Here is an 18,856-nt window from a genome sequence, read left to right on the forward strand (position 1 = left end):
ACTAAAACCATGAAGTTTTATGGTGCCCACTGGAAAGGAAGGGAAGAAAGGAAAATCATCTCTCAAAATTCTCTCTTTACTCAATAGCCCAAACCAATGTTTCTGAATAAAATTTTGATTTCTCAACCAGTATCTTGGTGGTAGATTAACATATCACAGTTATAATAATATGCAAAAGTATTCTTCTGTCAGGCTCAAATCTTTTACAAAATAAAGATAGCTAGTAAATTTGAAGAGGCTCAGTGATTATCACTTCAGTGTCTTTTAAGTAACCACTTTTTATATTGTGTGTAGATGTTGATTTTCCTTTATGAGTTTATAATTTGAGACATTTATTAAAATAATAAGAATTACCTGTGGTGGATTCATTTCGATGTTTGGGAAAACTAATACAATATTGTAAAGTTTAAAAATAAAATAATAATAATAAGAATTTCTAATTCTTCTTTGATAGAGCTGGAGTGGACCAGAGAAATTGCTTGCTTTAGATGAACTTATTGATAGTTGTGAACCAACCCAGGTAAAACACATGATGCAAGTGATAGAACCCCAGTTTCAACGAGACTTCATTTCCTTGCTCCCTAAAGAGGTAAGGATTATCAGTTATCTTCTTCATTGGTGCTATTCGAAAATATAAATCAACAGCTACCCTCTTTAGACGTTGTGTTAATTACAGTATTCAGTATTGTCAGTTTAACACTTAATTAGTGTTAAAGGGGGCTGTAAATGATAAGCTGCCATAGTTTAGCATAATTTTCAGATTAAAGTATACTTACGGAGTAAGTATCTTCTCTCCACCACTGGAAGAAGTCATACATGAGACCAAGCTATTGAGTTTCATTAATTTGATTGTTCCTTTACCAAGATTTTTTTCCCAGCTGATTTGAAGTCCTACCTTTAATTGTCTTGGTGTATTCATTACATTAGCAGATTTTTTTTTTTAAATTCTTATTTTATTAAAACAGCAGTATTTTTTCTTATTCTGTTGTTTGTTTATCCTAAGTCTCTTTAAGAGTAATAGTTTCATAATTCTTTTGGATTGTACTTCTCTGTGAGTTACATTATGTGATTATTTTGAAGTATATAAAATTTCACATGTGTATCTTCTGTTACTCATCTCACTTTTCACCCCATCACACACACACATGCAAAATCACAGATTTCCCATACCAACTACATTTCTTAGAGCATTTCTTTTAGAATTACTTATACCTATTTGTTTTAATATCTTTGTATAATATAAAGCATCTTTGTTTCTGTATCATAGACTATGATCATATGTGTATTCCTGACTACATAAATAAGGCATCGTTTAGATGTAGTTCTTTCATTGAGGTTGTAGGCATCATAGTTCATTTTTGTCAGCAAACAGAAATAACATTAATCAATGCTACCAAGATTTATATTTTCACAAAATTTTTATATAGATCAGCTGGAGAAGGCAATGGCACCCCACTCCAGTACTCTTGCCTGGAAAATCCCATGGACTGAGGAGCCTGGTGGGCTGCCGTCTATGGGGTCGCGCAGAGTCTGACACGACTGAAGCGACTTAGCAGCAGCAGCAGCAATTATAGATCAGCCAAGAAGACAATATAAAATACCATTTATGTTCATATAAATAAAAATGCAAACAGTCCTGAAACTTCAAATTTGAAGAGAAAGGAAGTTGATTTCTTTTTCAGATAACCATTCTACATATCTTAAGGGTATTAAAGATACTCCTGATGATAATTTCACATTGGATATTTATAAAATTGGTTTCATCATAGTTAATGGATGAAATTAAGTATAACTCCAGGAAAAATCAAAGTGGAAAACATCATTTTCCTGAAATGTTGCTACTTTGGAGTGATTTTTTTAAATGACATTGTTCCAGAAAAAAATTTTGTATTCTTGTTGGCTCATTCTAAAACTGAACCCTTTGGACAGATTTGGCTTATGAAAGTGACATAAGCTCTCTTTACTTCCAGAAGGGTGCTAATAATAGGAAACTCTTTTATATGTATTTGACTGAAAGTGAATTTATTCACCTTTGATATATTTGTCATAGTTTTCCTTGATAATCCTCCATATTTTAGAAGGTAGTATTTTTGTTAATATAGACTTCTCTCTGAGTCTAGTTTGTCCTCTTATCTCTAAAGATTGTGAGCTTTTTGTTTTATTTGGATTTCTATAGTAGCTTTGTAACACACACAAAAAATATGATTTATAAAAATTGCTAAGAATCTAAAAAGTATAATTTATTGATAACCATGGCAATAAAGATTTTCTTGGATTAAGTGTTCCTTTGAGAGATTGCCTGAGGGCAAAGAAGTGTTGCTAGACAGGAGAATGAGTGAGCCTGGCTTAGCATGACACCTGTCTCCCCCCGCCCCCCGCCCTCTTTAATTTATTTCTTATTGAGGTGTGGTTGAATTACATTGTGATAATTACTGTTATACAGAAAACCGACTCAGTTAAACATACATACACATTATTTTTCATATTATTTTCCATTATGGCTTATCACAGGATGTTGAGTATAATTTTAACTGCTAAAAAAAAAAACACTTTCTATTTTTAAAAATGCTTTATTTTATATATAAAGAAATAATGGTATAGATCTAAAGTCATCAAGGAGACTAACATCTTATTGGAGACTAAGTACTATTATTATTTAATAATAATAATGTCAGGAAGTGAACTTATAATAATTTTTTATAATTCCTTTCAACAGATCTCAAAGTCCTTTACCGACACTTACTTACTACTCTCAAAAACCTTGACAAAATATCTCACTAGTCTCACATGGGAGACTTGTGATAAAGACCATTATCCTTAGTTTATAAGTAAATGCCAAAAAGAGCATAATGGCAACAGTTGATGATCTACAACAAAACCTAAATTCTTAATATAGAATCGGCCAACATTTTGTTTGTTCCTTTTTTTTTTTCATTAATTTAATTCACTGAAATATAGCAATTCTGAGAAAGTATTATCCACTTTTTAAATATAACATGGTGGTCTTTTATATAAGTTATAGCAAAAAACAAAAATTAGCAACTCTAATTGAAATGACAAGTTTGGGCAAGGAAAATAAAATTACCTGAAATAAATCTTCAGTTTAAGAGCTTCTCTTGCGTGGAAGTAGTCCTGAGGAAGAATTACTGTTCCAGAGTTTACCTTTAATACAAATGAATAGAAAATTGCATTCGCTAGACCATTTGATATGACTCCCAGAAGCCTGTAACCCCTCCTCTTCAGTGTTGTAGAGAAGTAGTTTGGGACACTGCCCACTATCTGTTCCCATAAGGAACCCAAAACCTTGTGTTCTTTGAGGAACTGGTATAACTAATTATTGCTTTGTTTTTGCTTGGCAGCCTAATTAAAAAACCATGTAGAATATTGTTGCCAATATATTTTGTGTTCTTTTTCTGTAGTTTAAACCTTTTCTGATTTATATTTTCCTGATTCTGATTTTCTTATTAATATTTTTCTATTTGGCTATGTGTGTTTTCTATAACATCAGGATGTTTTGGTGGAATAGACAAGCATTTAATAAGTTGAAGTTCATTGTTGAATTGGGGCCTTTGCTGTTTTAAAAGGAATGGGTGCCAGTTACTATGGAGTTAGCACTTCAACTTTCTTTAGCACTTGAGTGTTTCTTTACATTTCTTTTTAATGCATTCAGACACTGGACTAGATGATATCTTAATCACCAGTAATAAAGGAAATTTTGTCTGTTAATTTGCAGATAAACTTTTGAAATCTGAGCCACTCTGGATTTGTTTCTTAGCATTTAAGATCCATTGAATGTTTCTGTAAAATGCCTGTTTTCAGCTTCAGCTGGATTACTAAAGTATAGACTTTTTCATTTGACTATTCTAAATATCTTGAGCATTAAGCATTTCTTTTCCACAGATATAACTTTGTACCTGATAATTTCTGTGTTAAATGTCAATTTCACATAGAAGACTAATAGTATGATATTAGACTGACACTAAGAAACTTGCCTAGGCTTTGATTGATTATAATTTCAAAATTAAGTGGTTTATGGAGTATCCATTAAAAATATGTTGTCAAATTATATATGTGTGTATTTGTATATGTGTGTATATATATATATTGGAGAAGGCGATGGCACCCCACTCCAGTACTCTTGCCTGGAAAATCCCATGGGCGGAGGAGCCTGGTGGGCTGCAGTCCATGGGGTCGCTAAGAGTCGGACACGACTAAGCGACTTCACTTTCACTTTTCACTTTCATGCATTGGAGAAGGAAATAGCAACCCAATCCAGTGTTCTTGCCTGGAGAATCCCAGGGACGGGGGAGCCTGGTGGGCTGCCGTCTATGGGGTCGCACAGAGTCGGACACAATTGAAGCGACTTAGCAGCAGTAGCAGCAGCAGTATATATATATGAACATGCACATATATATAGATTGTTGAATATAGTTATGCCTTTTTATTTTAAATGAACTTCCATATATAATACTGAATGGTCTTTTTCGATAGGCCAAAAATAATTATTCCACAAAAATTTTTTCACTGTCATTTGTCATTTGGAGTATTAAATTGAATACTGACTGGTTGAAATACTTTCTATAAAGAATGTACTCAATAAATATGTGATTAACGATGAACTCTATATATAAAAAGTCATTGGGAAAGCATAATTTATTTTATGTAATTCCTCTTTAACATCAAAAAATTATTCAGAATATGTTATTACTCTCTATATGAGCCTAGGCCCTTTAAATGATAATTTATCTTAATCTATAAGTTAGTTTACATGAAAAGCCAGCTTTTTTGTTCTGTTTAGTTCATTCTGTCCTAATATTGTAATTTGAATTTTTATGTGATTTGTGAGGCTGATTGAAGGAGCATAGTCAGAAGCTGTCATTCCCCTTTTCCTGCTCTTTTATTTATTCGACTTGACTTTACACACTGGAAATAAATTGATGGTTTGCAAGTATTGTAAACAAAATTTTTAAATCAATGATATGTCAAAGACCTAGCTCAAATACACAACCCTATTTGGCCCATCAAGAAAGTCCCCATAAGCAATATAAAGGAATTAGAACCCAACCACTTTTATAAGCCTTTGTCATTTACAAGTAAAGGGTGTAAATGTTTGAAAAGTTCATCATTCTGATATAAACACTTTGATATGATAAAGAACTATGAATTATGTCTTTTCAAAGGATTCTGAAATCATGCCACACAAAGTATATAGGAATCTCATTTTAAGTGAAATTAGTAAGGACAGAAAAAGTTAACATTTAAAGAACTAATAAAGTAAAAATATATATAAATAGATTTGATAAAATTCCTGAGTCGGGGCTCACAGAGCAAAGTGAGGAGAAAAGGCAGAGGGGTTTAATAAGTATTCCTTGAAGAGGTGAGGAGTTACTAGGGTCAAGTTCATAAAAATCAATAGGATATTTTAAAATCTGGTGTGTGTTTGTTAAAATTGAATATTAGGAGGTACTGCCTTTCCATAGTACTAGTAACTAGAATGTAAAATTACATTACGTTTATCTATAGGCACTTTGCCCTACAGAGAGTGTTTCCTAATTAAAAAGAGGCGCCGGGTACGCTGTGCTTTTTCTTTCCGTAGCTGGCACTTTACGTGCTCTCATTCCTGGAACCCAAAGACCTGCTGCAGGCGGCTCAGACGTGCCGCTACTGGAGAATTTTGGCTGAAGACAACCTTCTCTGGAGAGAAAAATGCAAAGAAGAGGGTAAGGTTCAAAATCACAGAGAGAAAATGTTTGTGGTTCGAAAAAGCAGAGTGATTCTGAAAACAAAACACAACAAAAAAATAATAAGTTTTTTGTGCTTGTAGAATAAAGTGGTGAATCAATTTTAAAAAAGAACTTTGGCAGCCTATCAAGGAATCAAGACTGCATCTTCATTTACATTCACCTACATATATAAAACCCACAGGTTATTCCGCATGTTCAGATGAGCCAAATCTTGGCACTAACCCCTTTAATGAGCACTGTAACTAACAGTGAAATATATCAGATTTGCTTCCCGGTCTCCAATAGAATAATAAACAGTGAGAAAGTCAAGATGAAGACAATATAAACATAACCCCCAAATTAAATTAGCAATTAAATACTCAAATTGTAGTCTATTCATTTCTTCCACAAATATCTATTAAACACCTCTTAAGTGGTAGATCACTCCCATAATCTTCCCACCATGGGGCTTGTGTTCTGAGACTTGTTAAAAAAAAAAATCCCCTTTCTTACTAATGGTGTAGGTATCATCCATATTAATTCAAGAAAGCATGTTTTTTCCAGCAGGCATCTAGAAAAATATTATTTTTGAAAAAAACTATGCTAAAATATTATTTGCCTTTGGCAAGCAAACTTTTTAAGAAAGAATCATAGAGGGTAAGACAGATGCGCTGTCGGTTCTCTTCCACTTCACGGAGATCATAGTGGAGTGGGCAACACCGATGGTTAGTAAAGCTGGGAGGTGAAGATCCAGAGTCCTTGGTTTCTCATCCTGCCTCTGCCCTGTCTGTGGCTTGGACTTCCCAGGAAACCCTTCCTTCTCAAGTCATCATAAAGTAGGATTAATTATGGTTGCTTTACTTTCTCTCATAGAATCACTGTTTTAATGACCTTTTTAAAAATTGTGATAATTTACACGCAAAATAGAATTTATCACTTCCACCATTTTTAAGTGTGCGTTGCAATGGCGTTAAGTCCACTGACATTGCGCTTTGTCCTGCAGCCGTCAGCTGCAGCTCCATGCCCATTTAACAGTAGCTCCTTATTCCTCCTCCCCACGGCCCTGGAAACCACCATTGTTTGTTTTCTGTCTCTATAAATTTGACTGCCCTAGGGACCTCATGTAAATATAATCATACAATAGTTGTCTTTTTGTGACTGTCTTATTTCACTTAGCATAATGTCTTAAAGATTTATCCAGATGTGTCAGAATTTCCTCCTTTCTTCAGGCTAAACATTCCATTGTATGTATATACCACTTCTTCCCTCCATTTATCCATCAGTGGACACTGGGTTGCTTCCACCTCTTGGCTGTTATAAAGAACGATGGTGTGAACGTGGGTAGACAAATAACCGTTCAAGTCCCTACTTCCAGTTCTTTTGGGTTTTGTATCCAGGGTGGAATTGCTGGGTCATGTGGTAATTTTATGTTTATTTTGAGGAATCGCTATACTGTTTTTCATAGCAGCTACATCATTTTACATTCCCACAAGCATTGCCCAAGGGTTCCAATTTATGCACATCCTCACCAACATTTTATAGAATTATTCTAAGAGAGAAATTAAATAGTTAATATACAACATGCCATATAGAATGCAAAATTTACATGATTGTTTTGTCATAACAGTGTTCGTGTTCTGCATTTCGGTGGTTTTGAGCATAGGAGAAAATGAGATACATTATAAAATGTGTAATTTGTTTTATTGGTAAAGGCAATTATACTCTTTAAATGTTCCAAATTTTAGGTATTGATGAACCATTGCACATCAAGAGAAGAAAAGTAATAAAACCAGGTTTCATACATAGTCCTTGGAAAAGTGCATACATCAGACAGCACAGAATTGATACGAACTGGAGGCGAGGAGAACTCAAGTCTCCTAAGGTAACTGAACGCAGTGCCGTCTGTAACAGAAACCGTTAATCGTGCTGTTGGTACACAGTGTGCTCTTTCCCTGGCAAGCCGTGTAATTTGACAGCCCATCTTCTGTACAAGGAAAACAATATATTTTTTAAAATAACAGAAAATGTAACTGACAGTGTTCCTCTTTACTAATTTTTCTCTAGTCTGACAACTAATTGTACTTGGTACTTGAATAAAATTGACGATTAATTGTACTTGAATAAAAGATGAGTTGATTTACCTGTTCTATCTATTGCATGTAAATGAAAATTTCTGAATATCCTGTTGAATTTTGTGTCATACTTATACCTAAGAATTTGTTCCCTCTCTGACCAAGCATGATTTTTTGAGGAATGCTTGAAGCAACTTAGCAGCGGCAGCAGCATGTTTGGGGGGCTTGTTTGGTAGCTTTTGTGTGTTTTAATTTTATAAATTTTAGCCTAATTCTGATTTTCTGCCTTATAACATTTCAAGTATATAAAGAATGGCAAAAATGCTTGAAATTCTTGGCTGTACTTTTTAACTGGAATAAAAGCAATTTGGGGAGACATTTTGTATTAATACATACACACTATGACAGACTTTTTAAGTTGAAAAGGTTGGTGAGTATTGTCTTTCTGCTTAGTAGGTATTTTTATTTCTGTGTGTCAAAATTGCACAGTTGAAGTGCATATTCTTTTGGTTTGAAAAGATAAAATAGATGGTATAAAAGACATTTGCATTCAAACCATCTTCATGAGGTTTTGACTGATTTTAGTAGTTGATGTCTCATGTATAGGTAGTAGAAAATGGAAACAAAATGTTTAACACTTGATTCATCTGCCTGGAAGGATACTTCGCATTTTGTATAAATTTTTATTCTAGAAGTAGCCTGTGCATTCCTGTTGCTATTCAGGGCCTCGTTTGTCCTTCCCCGGTGTTTCCCGTGTTTCTGATGCACATCTGTGTTGTAGGTGCTGAAGGGACATGATGATCACGTGATCACGTGCCTGCAGTTTTGTGGTAACCGAGTCGTTAGTGGCTCTGATGACAACACTTTGAAAGTCTGGTCAGCAGTCACGGGCAAGGTAAGCTTCCTTCTTTCTGCGCGTCATAAAGTCGCTCTGGTACATATTCTTTGCAGTGATCAACCAGTGAGATGAAAACAAAGATTCGTTTTTGACTCTAGCTTAGTTTGATAGCAGGAGGGATTGGGGGCAGGAGGAGAAGGGGATGACAGAGGATGAGATGGCTGGATGGCATCACCGACTCGATGGACGTGAGTCTGAGTGAACTCCGGGAGTTGGTGATGGACAGGGAGGCCTGGCGTGCTGCGATTCGTGGGGTCGCAAAGAGTCGGACACGACTGAGCGACTGAACTGAACTGAACTGATCAGAGCTTCTAATTTAGCTTTTTCCTTGGCATAAAAATGATATTTCTCCAAGTAGGGATGTCGTTAGTTTCTTCTTCATTTAAATAGTTGTTCTATGTTTGTAACTTAGGTTAAGATTTTACAGATGTGGTGGTGTGGGATTTTTTTTTTTTTTGGCCTAATTTTTCCCACTTTTATTAACCATCTAAGTTATATCTCCTGCCTTTTTAATCTTTTCCTAAAATATGATTGAGGGGTATTTTTCCTTTGAAACTTTGTTGATAACCTAACTATAGTTTAAAAGTTAAATAAATCATGTTAATTTTGATTTATCTCAAACCCTAAGTTAGAAGTTAAAGCGGGCTGTTTAGTTAAATAAGAGCTTGAAGAAAACAAAGCAGTCCAGGCTCACTGCATATAATGTTACTCTTTAAAGATTCTCTTCTGAACACTTATTTTTATCTGTCCAGTGGAAAATATTTTCGTGAATTAAGTAATTGACCACCTAAAAAATAATAAAAGAAAAGTGTTGGCAGGGGGAAAACCTGTGTTTTAAAATGTTGATTCTTGGGCAAAAATCTAAATATTCAAAGTCAGATGTTACAATTTTTTAAAACAGTTTCATATTTCCGTAGTGTAATATTAGTCTTGGATTTATTTCAGAGTTTTCATGTCTGTCTTTACTTGTCTAGAAGTACCTTGCCTGGCTCCTAACTACTGCCTTGGGGCAGATTCAGATGAAATGTGGTATGTAGCCACACCCAGCCCTGTTGGCATTCTTTCATTGAATCCATTCCCATGGAAGAAACCAAGTTGCAATTTTAATATTATTATCAAAGAGGCCAGGCCAGAGCTGTCAGGCTTGAGTCAGAAAGGCTTGCTTTCTACATCCGTGCTCCTCAATTATGTGTGCGTGTAAAACGCAGTGCTGCCGAGTAAAGAAAGCAAACAAAATCGTGATGGGATCATGTTATTCTGGTGCGAAAATTATTTTCTGATGTGCTAGACATTCCAGTTGAGTAAATAACTTTAATCCAGATTTTAATGAGCTACTAAAATGTCATTTACATTGTTTTTCTTTCTACCTCAAAGTAATCATCTCAAGTGTTTTTGCAGTGTCTGAGGACATTAGTGGGGCACACAGGTGGAGTATGGTCATCACAGATGAGAGACAATATCATCATTAGTGGATCCACAGATCGGACTCTCAAAGTGTGGAATGCAGAGACGGGAGAATGTATACACACCTTGTATGGTCATACTTCCACTGTGCGTTGTATGCATCTCCATGAAAAAAGGTAGGGAAGTCCTGTAGAGCTTGGGAGTTCTTCCTCTGTCACTTGTCAACTTGGGGCCTGTTGTGCGGAGTTCGGTTGTACAATACTTACTGTGTCTAGTAGAGGGTGAGTGCTAATGTGCTTTTAAATTAGACTTTAATTATTCAGCTTCAGATGCTTCTCTGCTAGGAAAGCAGTGGGGTATTGCCTTAAAATCGGGCAGTTGTCATTAAGTCTCCTTCCTCATTTAATGGTGGTGTTGGCTTCCACTTCGAAACGCCTTGTTCTGTGATCTTGACTGATACCTTAGACTTTATTGTTCTAAATCTTTGATGACTCATCATGTTAAAAAAAATATTTGGGGTGGGAGGATATATTTTTGTTGGGAGGAAAAATTCAGTTATTCAGGCTTCAAGCCTCTGAGTCTCTCTAGTTACCCACCCACCACCCTTCCCCCTCTCCACTGTCTCCCCTGTGTCCAGGCAAAAGCTGAATGAGGCTGTGGGTTTTAACTCATTGTCATTACCTGGCACCTGAACTGGTGACTGAGCTTTCATATTTGGTCACCTTGCACACAGCTGGCAGAGAACCTCCTCTGATTGTGGTAGGACCACAAGCCTTTGGGAGCCTTTGCTCACTGAATTAAGGAAGAAATCCAGTTTTCAGAATAGTTTCAGCCAATGCTAGCCTTTTTCTTCTTAGCATGTTTGCTGTTGCTTTTAATTCCTGCTACAGAGCCTTCCTATTAAAAGTCCTTTTTGTTTTGCATTGGCGTGTCTTCATGGTACTCCTGTTAAACAGATGTAATTTCTACCTATTTTGTCAGAAAAAGTCTCTCTGAAGGGTCCTTACAGTGAATCCACTCCAGTTTGTACTGTTCATTCTGTCCATGGCATTCTTCATTAAGAACCATTACATTAGGCATATTTCACTCTAGATTTGTAATACGTGAAGAAAAGTACCCTTTTCACTTGTGATTTGAATCTACTTTGAGCAGTGCTCTACTACTAAAACTGGAGGAGTTAGTGTCAAGAGACCTTGCATTTTAGTTTTCAGTATGTGCTGACTTAAATGTCTCAATGCTTCCATTTTCTACTCTTCCAAACATGGAAAGTGGTCTTTCTTTATCTCTTAGGAATAACATTAAAGACACCTGAGTTTTCAGCTCTCCTTTGTAATCCAAAGGTGATTACAGTGTTTGTATCACTCTTTGTTTTCAGAAGAGTATCACTTTAATAATCTTGGGTCAAAATTTTAAGGGATTTCTGTTGCTTCTACATGTGTATCTTCTAAAATCTCTATATCTTAACGCCCTCATAGCCTATTGAATATTGTAAAATATAAGCATAAGCAACCTTTGTTTGAGGACCTATTTGAAACTGGTTAATTTAACCAGAGTATATGGTATAAAGCTCATATCTTTAGCAGTTTAAATTCCAAATTCTGGCTTGTTTTGTTGAGACACTTCTATTGAATTTTTTCCATAGTCAAAAAGGGAATGTATGTTCATATTAGAATTTGGGGAAATGGCAGAAAGAAGAAAAAATTTTAAATTTTCAAAATATTAATGTTACTACCTATTAACATTTTATACATACTGCCCACACTGGCATCTTCTAAAATCAAGATCTTGTTGTATGTATTTAGAGTTTGTCATGTGTTATACTAATTTTTTATCTTCATCTTCCTCTGCTTCATCTTCATTGTATCTAGCTATAATACAGTAGTTTTCAAACCGCAGGAAGCCAAGGTGCTCCTGGGTCCCTCATAGGTGGGGGAACCAAACAGGCAGAATTCAAGGCTTTCCAACTTCCCGTCCCAAGCAAAGTAACTCAACTTGCATGTGTTTATATATCGAGGTTTGACATAGCATGTATTTATTTTGAAAACAGCTGGTTTCTGTTTAAGAAAAAGAAAAGAAGTTTTAATGACCACTGACTTTGTATGTATTGTTTTCCCATGATTTTAAGTTCTCATACATTTTTTCCTGTTACACCCACAGAGTTGTTAGCGGTTCTCGAGATGCCACCCTTAGGGTTTGGGACATTGAGACAGGCCAGTGTTTACATGTGCTGATGGGTCACGTAGCAGCAGTCCGCTGTGTTCAGTATGATGGCAGGAGGGTTGTGAGCGGAGCATATGACTTCATGGTGAAGGTGTGGGACCCAGAGACAGAGACCTGTCTGCATACGCTGCAGGGCCACACCAACAGGGTCTACTCACTACAGGTAAGAGACCACGCTCTCGCCCTTGCAGTGCTCTCGTAACGAGTTACAATACTGTCTTATTCTGTAATCACTGTCAAACTGCTGATCCAGTACAGTCCAGAAACAGATTAATTATTCTGCTGTTTACATTTACTTTAAAATTGGCACAAAGAAAGCATACATTTTGAAATTATTTAAATGATGTTTCCATTTTTCTGTGATTCATCTTCCTCTAAAATACAAATATTGGTCTTGGAACCTGAGATTTTGGGGCTCTGAATTTTCCTGTGTTAGTTAATGGGGAGATAGTCTCATAGGAAAATAACCTGGATTTTAATAAACTCCTTAGCACAGGATTAATTTGGCCAGAAGCTGCCCCTTTGCCTTGATAGCTGGAAGTTGATGGACCATGTAATTGTGATTCTGTCCCAATTCAAAGTGGGAGTGGAGCTTTCGGCACAAAGCTGTTACAGGGCTGCTGGGTTGTGGTCATGAAGGAGGAAATTTGTCTTAAACATTTTTGGTTTGTTTTTGTTTGAACCTGATATCCTAGAGTAGATTGCCACATTTTGACATAAGTAACTAGATTATTAGCAGGTTTAAAAAATAGGTCTTGCTTTGTTTCCTGAAAAGACAGCATTTTCCATTAAAAAATACAGTTGACTCTTGAACAGTGTAGGAGTCAGAGGCACTACCCGCCACCTCCACTCCAGTCAAAAACCCTCACATAACTTTACAGTTGGCCCTGATGTCTGCAGGCCCACATCCAAGAGTTCAGCCAACCTGGGACTGTGTAGAAACATAGTAGATACTGAGCAAAAGAAATTTGTAAGTGTAGGGGACCCTCCCAGTTCAAACCCATGTTGTGCAAGGGTCAGCTGTACTTCCTATTATTAATACTTACATAGCTTGTTTACCAATTACTGCCCAAAAGATGTCTGTTAACTTAGAAAAGGTTATTAATTTGGAGGAGAGGGAATTGGCTGCAGTTGTCTGTATGTTTTGTGATGTGTAGCCTCGTTTAAATAAACCCTTAGATTGAGAAAATAGGTAGGAACTTTATTATCAATCTGGGAATTGGTAGATTTTGTTGACTTCTGGTCCAGCTGGGAAGCTGGAGAAGAATACTATAGATAGTTTGGTTATCAAAATGCCACCACTTCTAATTCTAATCATCTGTTGGCACAGTTCCTACCTAGCATTAGGTTCCTGTAAATGAAATTTTTATTTTACATACAGTTTAATGGAACTTGCTTTGAAGTCTAGTTCTTTTCGTGCCCTGGATGTTGATGAGCACACCCCGTATCATAAACCACATCAGTAGTGTTACCTTCCTCTTGGGAAGTGAAACTCAAATGGTGGTCCATATTGAATCATTCATAATATGTAGCTGCTCAGTGTGGCCAGGTGGTCTGACAATAATATGTTCATTGTGCTTCTTTAAAAATTGTTTCTTGCATCTAGTTTGAAGCCACTGGTCATAAAAAATTCACATTTCTGATAGAAGCTTCTGAGAACATGCACTGGAGAGTTGTTGGTTGCATACAGTTTATCCTGGTACCTCATTTTGTTCCTGGCATTATCTGTTTCTCATGCTTTGCTCCCCTCCCTTTTTAGGATTAAGGTCAATAGATAATATCAAGAATATCTACACTTCTAGTCTAATAAACTGTGTCTGTTGTAGTTTGATGGCATCCATGTGGTCAGTGGATCCCTTGATACATCAATCCGTGTTTGGGATGTGGAGACAGGGAACTGCATTCACACGTTAACAGGACACCAGTCGTTAACAAGTGGAATGGAACTCAAAGACAACATTCTTGTCTCTGGGAATGCAGATTCTACAGTTAAAATCTGGGATATCAAAACAGGACAGTGTTTACAAACATTGCAAGGTAAGTACTGGCTCCCCACCTTTAGCTGCATCCCTTAGAAATGCGATGGTTGGTCAAAAGAGAAGTGCGGAACTTCTGTGTCACAGAATGATTAACCTCATACAAAATGAAAACTGATTTTGGATAAGTTTTTGAGCATTTCCATTCTGAACTGACAGAACTAGGCTGCCCTAAGAAAGTGTTTTAAACTGTGTTTTTAATATAAAAGTGTTTAATCACTTCCTACAGGTATGGTTAACTCTACCTAACCTGAAAGAACAATGTGAAGAGAGATCTTAGCTGTATCACAGAAGCAGCATGCTTGTTTGTTGAGTATTTGTTGAGTGATCATTTATTTTGAATTTGTAGTCCAATTTTAAATTAAAGAGCTGCCTTACTGGGGGTGGGGGGTGGGGGAGCCTCTCTAATCTGATAGGAAATTGCTTTGGCCTTGACTTGACCCTTACCATCTGCTTAAGTAGGATGGGAGGGAATCACAGCACCCACTCAACTAGAGGAGGACACGTCTGAAAGCCACTAGCACTAAATGAGGCACGACGCTGTTAACTTCTTCTCTCATGACTAACGGCTTTTTGTTGGTCAGAGCCCTTAGAAAGTGGTAGTTTTCAGTGAGGCCATTTGGTAGGTGGTACTGCAGCATTTTTCTCATTGACAATTTTTGTCTCTTTCTCAGAGTCTTGGAATAGGGTCCATTCAGCCTTTGCCCTTGATTGGTCAGTTCAGAGTGGTAGGGTAGTATAGTAGATGGTCCACAAGCAGAATATGGGCTTCCTCAACACCCAGAACACATGATGTGTGCCTGGCAGTGAACCACTCTTCCTGAAAGACAGAACCCTCCAAGACTAACATTTCAGTTACAAATAGCTACCAGATTTTCCTACATCCTTGCTGATTCTAAAATACTCAGAACGCAGTTTCTAAATGTGCAGTGTTTAAAATATTTCATTTATTGTGTGTTCCATTGTAGATTCCACAAATTACAATCTAACTGACCTGAAACCATGATTTCTAACCAGTAATGAAATTCCTTTGGTTTTGCCTAGGTCCCAACAAGCATCAGAGTGCTGTGACCTGTTTACAGTTCAACAAGAACTTTGTAATTACCAGCTCAGATGATGGAACTGTAAAACTATGGGACTTGAAAACGGGTGAATTTATTCGCAACCTAGTCACATTGGAGAGTGGGGGGAGCGGGGGAGTTGTGTGGCGGATCAGAGCCTCGAACACAAAGCTGGTGTGTGCTGTCGGGAGTCGCAACGGGACAGAGGAAACCAAGCTGCTGGTGCTGGATTTTGATGTGGACATGAAGTGAGGAGCAGGAAAGGGGGCATTGTCCCCACGCGTAGGCGACAGACTCCCTGCCCTTCCCCCTGCAAAAGAAAAAAAAAGAAAAAAGAAAAAGAAAAAATATCCCTTGTTCTCAGTGGTGCAGGATGTTGGCTTGGGGCAACAGAGCGAAAAGACCTACAGACGCAGAAGGAAAAGAGGAGGCCATGACAGACCGCAGCTGACAGGAGAGGCGCCTGCCGGCTCTTCCCAGAAGAGGCTTCACGTTGGACTGAGGGCAGCTTTGCAACACGAGACTTTCGAAATCAAACCAGGTGCAATTATTTCTTTATTTTCTTCTCCAGTGGTCGCTGGGCAGCGTTACTGCTGAGACGTCGTTACAGATTCCGCTGGCCTGTTCTTTTACCACTGAGACCTAGAAAGAAGCTGCAATAACACCCACACAGTACCGGTGGACTGTCTCACCAGAGAGCATCTGAAACAAAAAAAGTTATTTTTCTGGAGTGGAAAAGCTAAAAAGGAAAAAAATTACTGTGAATTGTTTTTGTACAGTTATCATGAAAAGCTTTTTTTTTTTTTTTTTTTTTTTTTTGCCAAACCATTGCCAATGTCAATCAATCACAGTATTAGCCTCTGTTAATCTATTCCTGTCGCTTCCACATACACTCTTTAATGCCTATGTTGCTCAAAGGTGGCAAGTTGTCCTGGGTTCTGTGAGTCCCGAGATGGATCTAATTCTTGATGCTGGTGCTAGAAGTAGGTCTTCAAATATGGGATCGTGTCCCACCCCTGTACTGTACTCCCAGTGGCCAAACTTATTTATGCTGCTAAATGAAAGAAAGAAAAAAAAGCAAATTATTTTTTTTTATTTTTTTTCTGCTGTGACGTTTTAGTCCCAGACTGAATTCCAAATTTGCTCTAGTTTGGTTACGGAAAAAAAAAAAAAAAAAAGACTTTTTGCCACTGAAACTTGAACCATCTGTGCCTCTAAGAGGCTGAGAATGGGAGAGTTTCAGAAAATAAAGAGTGAAGTTTGCCTGCAAGTAAAGAATTGAGAGTGTGTGCAAAGCTTATTTTCTTTTATCTGGGCAAAAATTAAAACACATTCCTTGGAACAGAGCTGTTGCCGCCTGTTCTGCGGAGAAACTTTTCTTTTTGAGGGCTGTGGTGAATGGATGAACGTGCATAGTAAAACTGACAAAATATTTTAAAAATATATAAAACACAAAATTAAAATAAAGTTGCTGGTCAGTCTTAGTGTTTTACAGTATTTGGGAAAACAACTGTTACAGTTTGATTGCTCTGAGTAACTGACAAAGCAGAAACCATCCAGTTTTTGTAGTAAAGGCATCACGTGCAAACAAGCGAAATGAATGGAAAAGTCAAATGGTTTGCCTCATTTTCCAGGAGCCACAACTCAAGCTGAACTGTGAAAGTGGTTTAACACTGTATCCTAGTGATCTTTTTTTTTTTTCCTCCTCCTGTTTATTTTTTGTTTGTTTTATTTATAGTCTGATTTAAAACAATCAGATTCAAGTGGGTTAATTTTAGTTATGTAACAACCTGACATGATGGAGGAAAACAACCTTTAAAGGGATTGTGTCTATGGTTTGATTCACTTAGAAATTTTATTTTCTTATAACTTAAGTGCAATAAAATGTGTTTTTTCATGTTAGTATGCCTGTTTCTTCTACTGAGGTAATAGCACTTCATTATCAATAGTTAGGGTTTGTCTCTAATAGATGAAAGAGCAGAGCCCTGATTTCTTTAATCCCCTGTGTTGTGTTTTCTGCAGCCAGAGTGGGAACGGCCCACAAGGTGCAAATTGTCTCTCTCGCAGACAGATTGCCCGGAAAGACGCGCCCACGCTCACCTCTAGTGCGCTGGGCCGAGCACGCGTGAAGCCGGGCCCCTCACAGAGCCCCCAGACGCCTGCGTGCTGGTTACAACTAGAAGTCCTATGGAAAGTTCATTGTTAAAGTTCAGCCGCATGTCGACTGCTTAGCAGGAACTTTGCACATACATCTCTCGGAAGCTCCCACAGCCCTGAGAAGTAGGCAGCTCTCTCCCCACTCCACAGATGAGGGCACAGCTGTGGCTCACACGGGGCAGGGGTGTTTCAGGAACCAGGTACTGGGCCGAGCACCAGGACTCACACCCATGCCCTTTAAGGAAAAACAAACCTAGAGTTTAAGACAGACTGAAGCGAGGTTTTAGGGATGAGGGTGCATTTTTGTGGTACTTTCAGGCTCTTTTGTGACTTTTATTTAATAAGCCTAGCATTTTTTACAGTAAGTGAAGAAAAATGAAGTTCAGTCACTGCAATTACGTAGCCTCTCCGATGGCAGGTTTCTGCCGTGGGTGTCTCTCCAGGAATCCCATCTAGCCAGGCCTCAGATGAACATGGGGAAGGTGACAGATGCAGAGGCTACTTAGAGAATACATTTCTCACAGTCGCAAACTATGTGTTCTTTACTCCTAGGGCAGCAGTTCTTGGGCCTCATTTGCCCAAAGCTGCTGAATCAGAACATCTGGGAATGAAGGGGACCCAAGCATCTGCATGTAAACTAGCTCACGAGGTAGGTTGTGGACACAACTTTGAGAACCGCTGCTCTAGTTATTTGGTGTGTTAGTCCCCAGCACATCACAGGCCCAGGAGCAGCAGAGAGAAGTGACAGGATAAGGGAAAAGACAGGAAAACCACATGGTTAAAACCCAAGGCAAAAATCATGTTAGGCTGTGAAGTGCAGGTGAGCGGCCCAGCCTGCTGCAGGGCGAGCGTGGCCTAGCCCAGCACCACAGCCGCGGTTCACACAGACAGCTCCGCGATCAAGAAGAGGCTGTGACTGCTGGGTAGTCCTGAAACTGCTTGATTTTTCATAATGTAAATGTGGCTTGACTCTAATACACTTGAAGCACAGCATCATCTATAAAAATGAATGTGCATTATAGACAGACTGAGTTCACAAATAGGTCTCAATCCAAAGCCCAGGTCTGTCTAAATACAGGACCTTCATCAGATCACTTGACCTCATGTCTCCTCATCTTCTAGGAGGCAGAGACTCCTACCTCCCAAGGTTATTGTAGGGATTAAATGAAATGTTATAAAGCGTACCAATCGCACTAAGTGGTAGCTACTCTTACAACTTGAAGAAAATAGACCCCGATAACTCTAACTTGCTATATTTGGGAGCAGTTGAATGTATTTGTGACTC

At 37.8% G+C, this 18,856-nt stretch overlaps 1 protein-coding gene across 12 annotated transcripts in view; it reads left to right on the forward strand.

The window, feature by feature from the left end:
* The window catches only part of FBXW7 (F-box and WD repeat domain containing 7), a 230,246-nt gene extending 212,930 nt beyond the window's left edge, over window positions 1–17,316 (forward strand). For all 12 annotated transcript variants that reach the window (XM_055549478.1, XM_055549477.1, XM_055549476.1 and 9 more), the window contains 8 exons: window positions 455–589; window positions 5,597–5,720; window positions 7,469–7,605; window positions 8,577–8,690; window positions 10,092–10,273; window positions 12,255–12,480; window positions 14,144–14,354; window positions 15,398–17,316. In XM_055549478.1, the coding sequence (XP_055405453.1) occupies window positions 455–589; window positions 5,597–5,720; window positions 7,469–7,605; window positions 8,577–8,690; window positions 10,092–10,273; window positions 12,255–12,480; window positions 14,144–14,354; window positions 15,398–15,666 (1,398 nt within the window). In that variant the 3' untranslated portion in view covers window positions 15,667–17,316. The remainder of the gene's footprint in view (window positions 1–454; window positions 590–5,596; window positions 5,721–7,468; window positions 7,606–8,576; window positions 8,691–10,091; window positions 10,274–12,254; window positions 12,481–14,143; window positions 14,355–15,397) is intronic.
* Window positions 17,317–18,856: the final 1,540 nt, after the last annotated feature.

Source organism: Bubalus kerabau, chromosome 16, assembly GCF_029407905.1.
Source record: "Bubalus kerabau isolate K-KA32 ecotype Philippines breed swamp buffalo chromosome 16, PCC_UOA_SB_1v2, whole genome shotgun sequence".
NCBI lineage: Eukaryota > Metazoa > Chordata > Mammalia > Artiodactyla > Bovidae > Bubalus > Bubalus kerabau.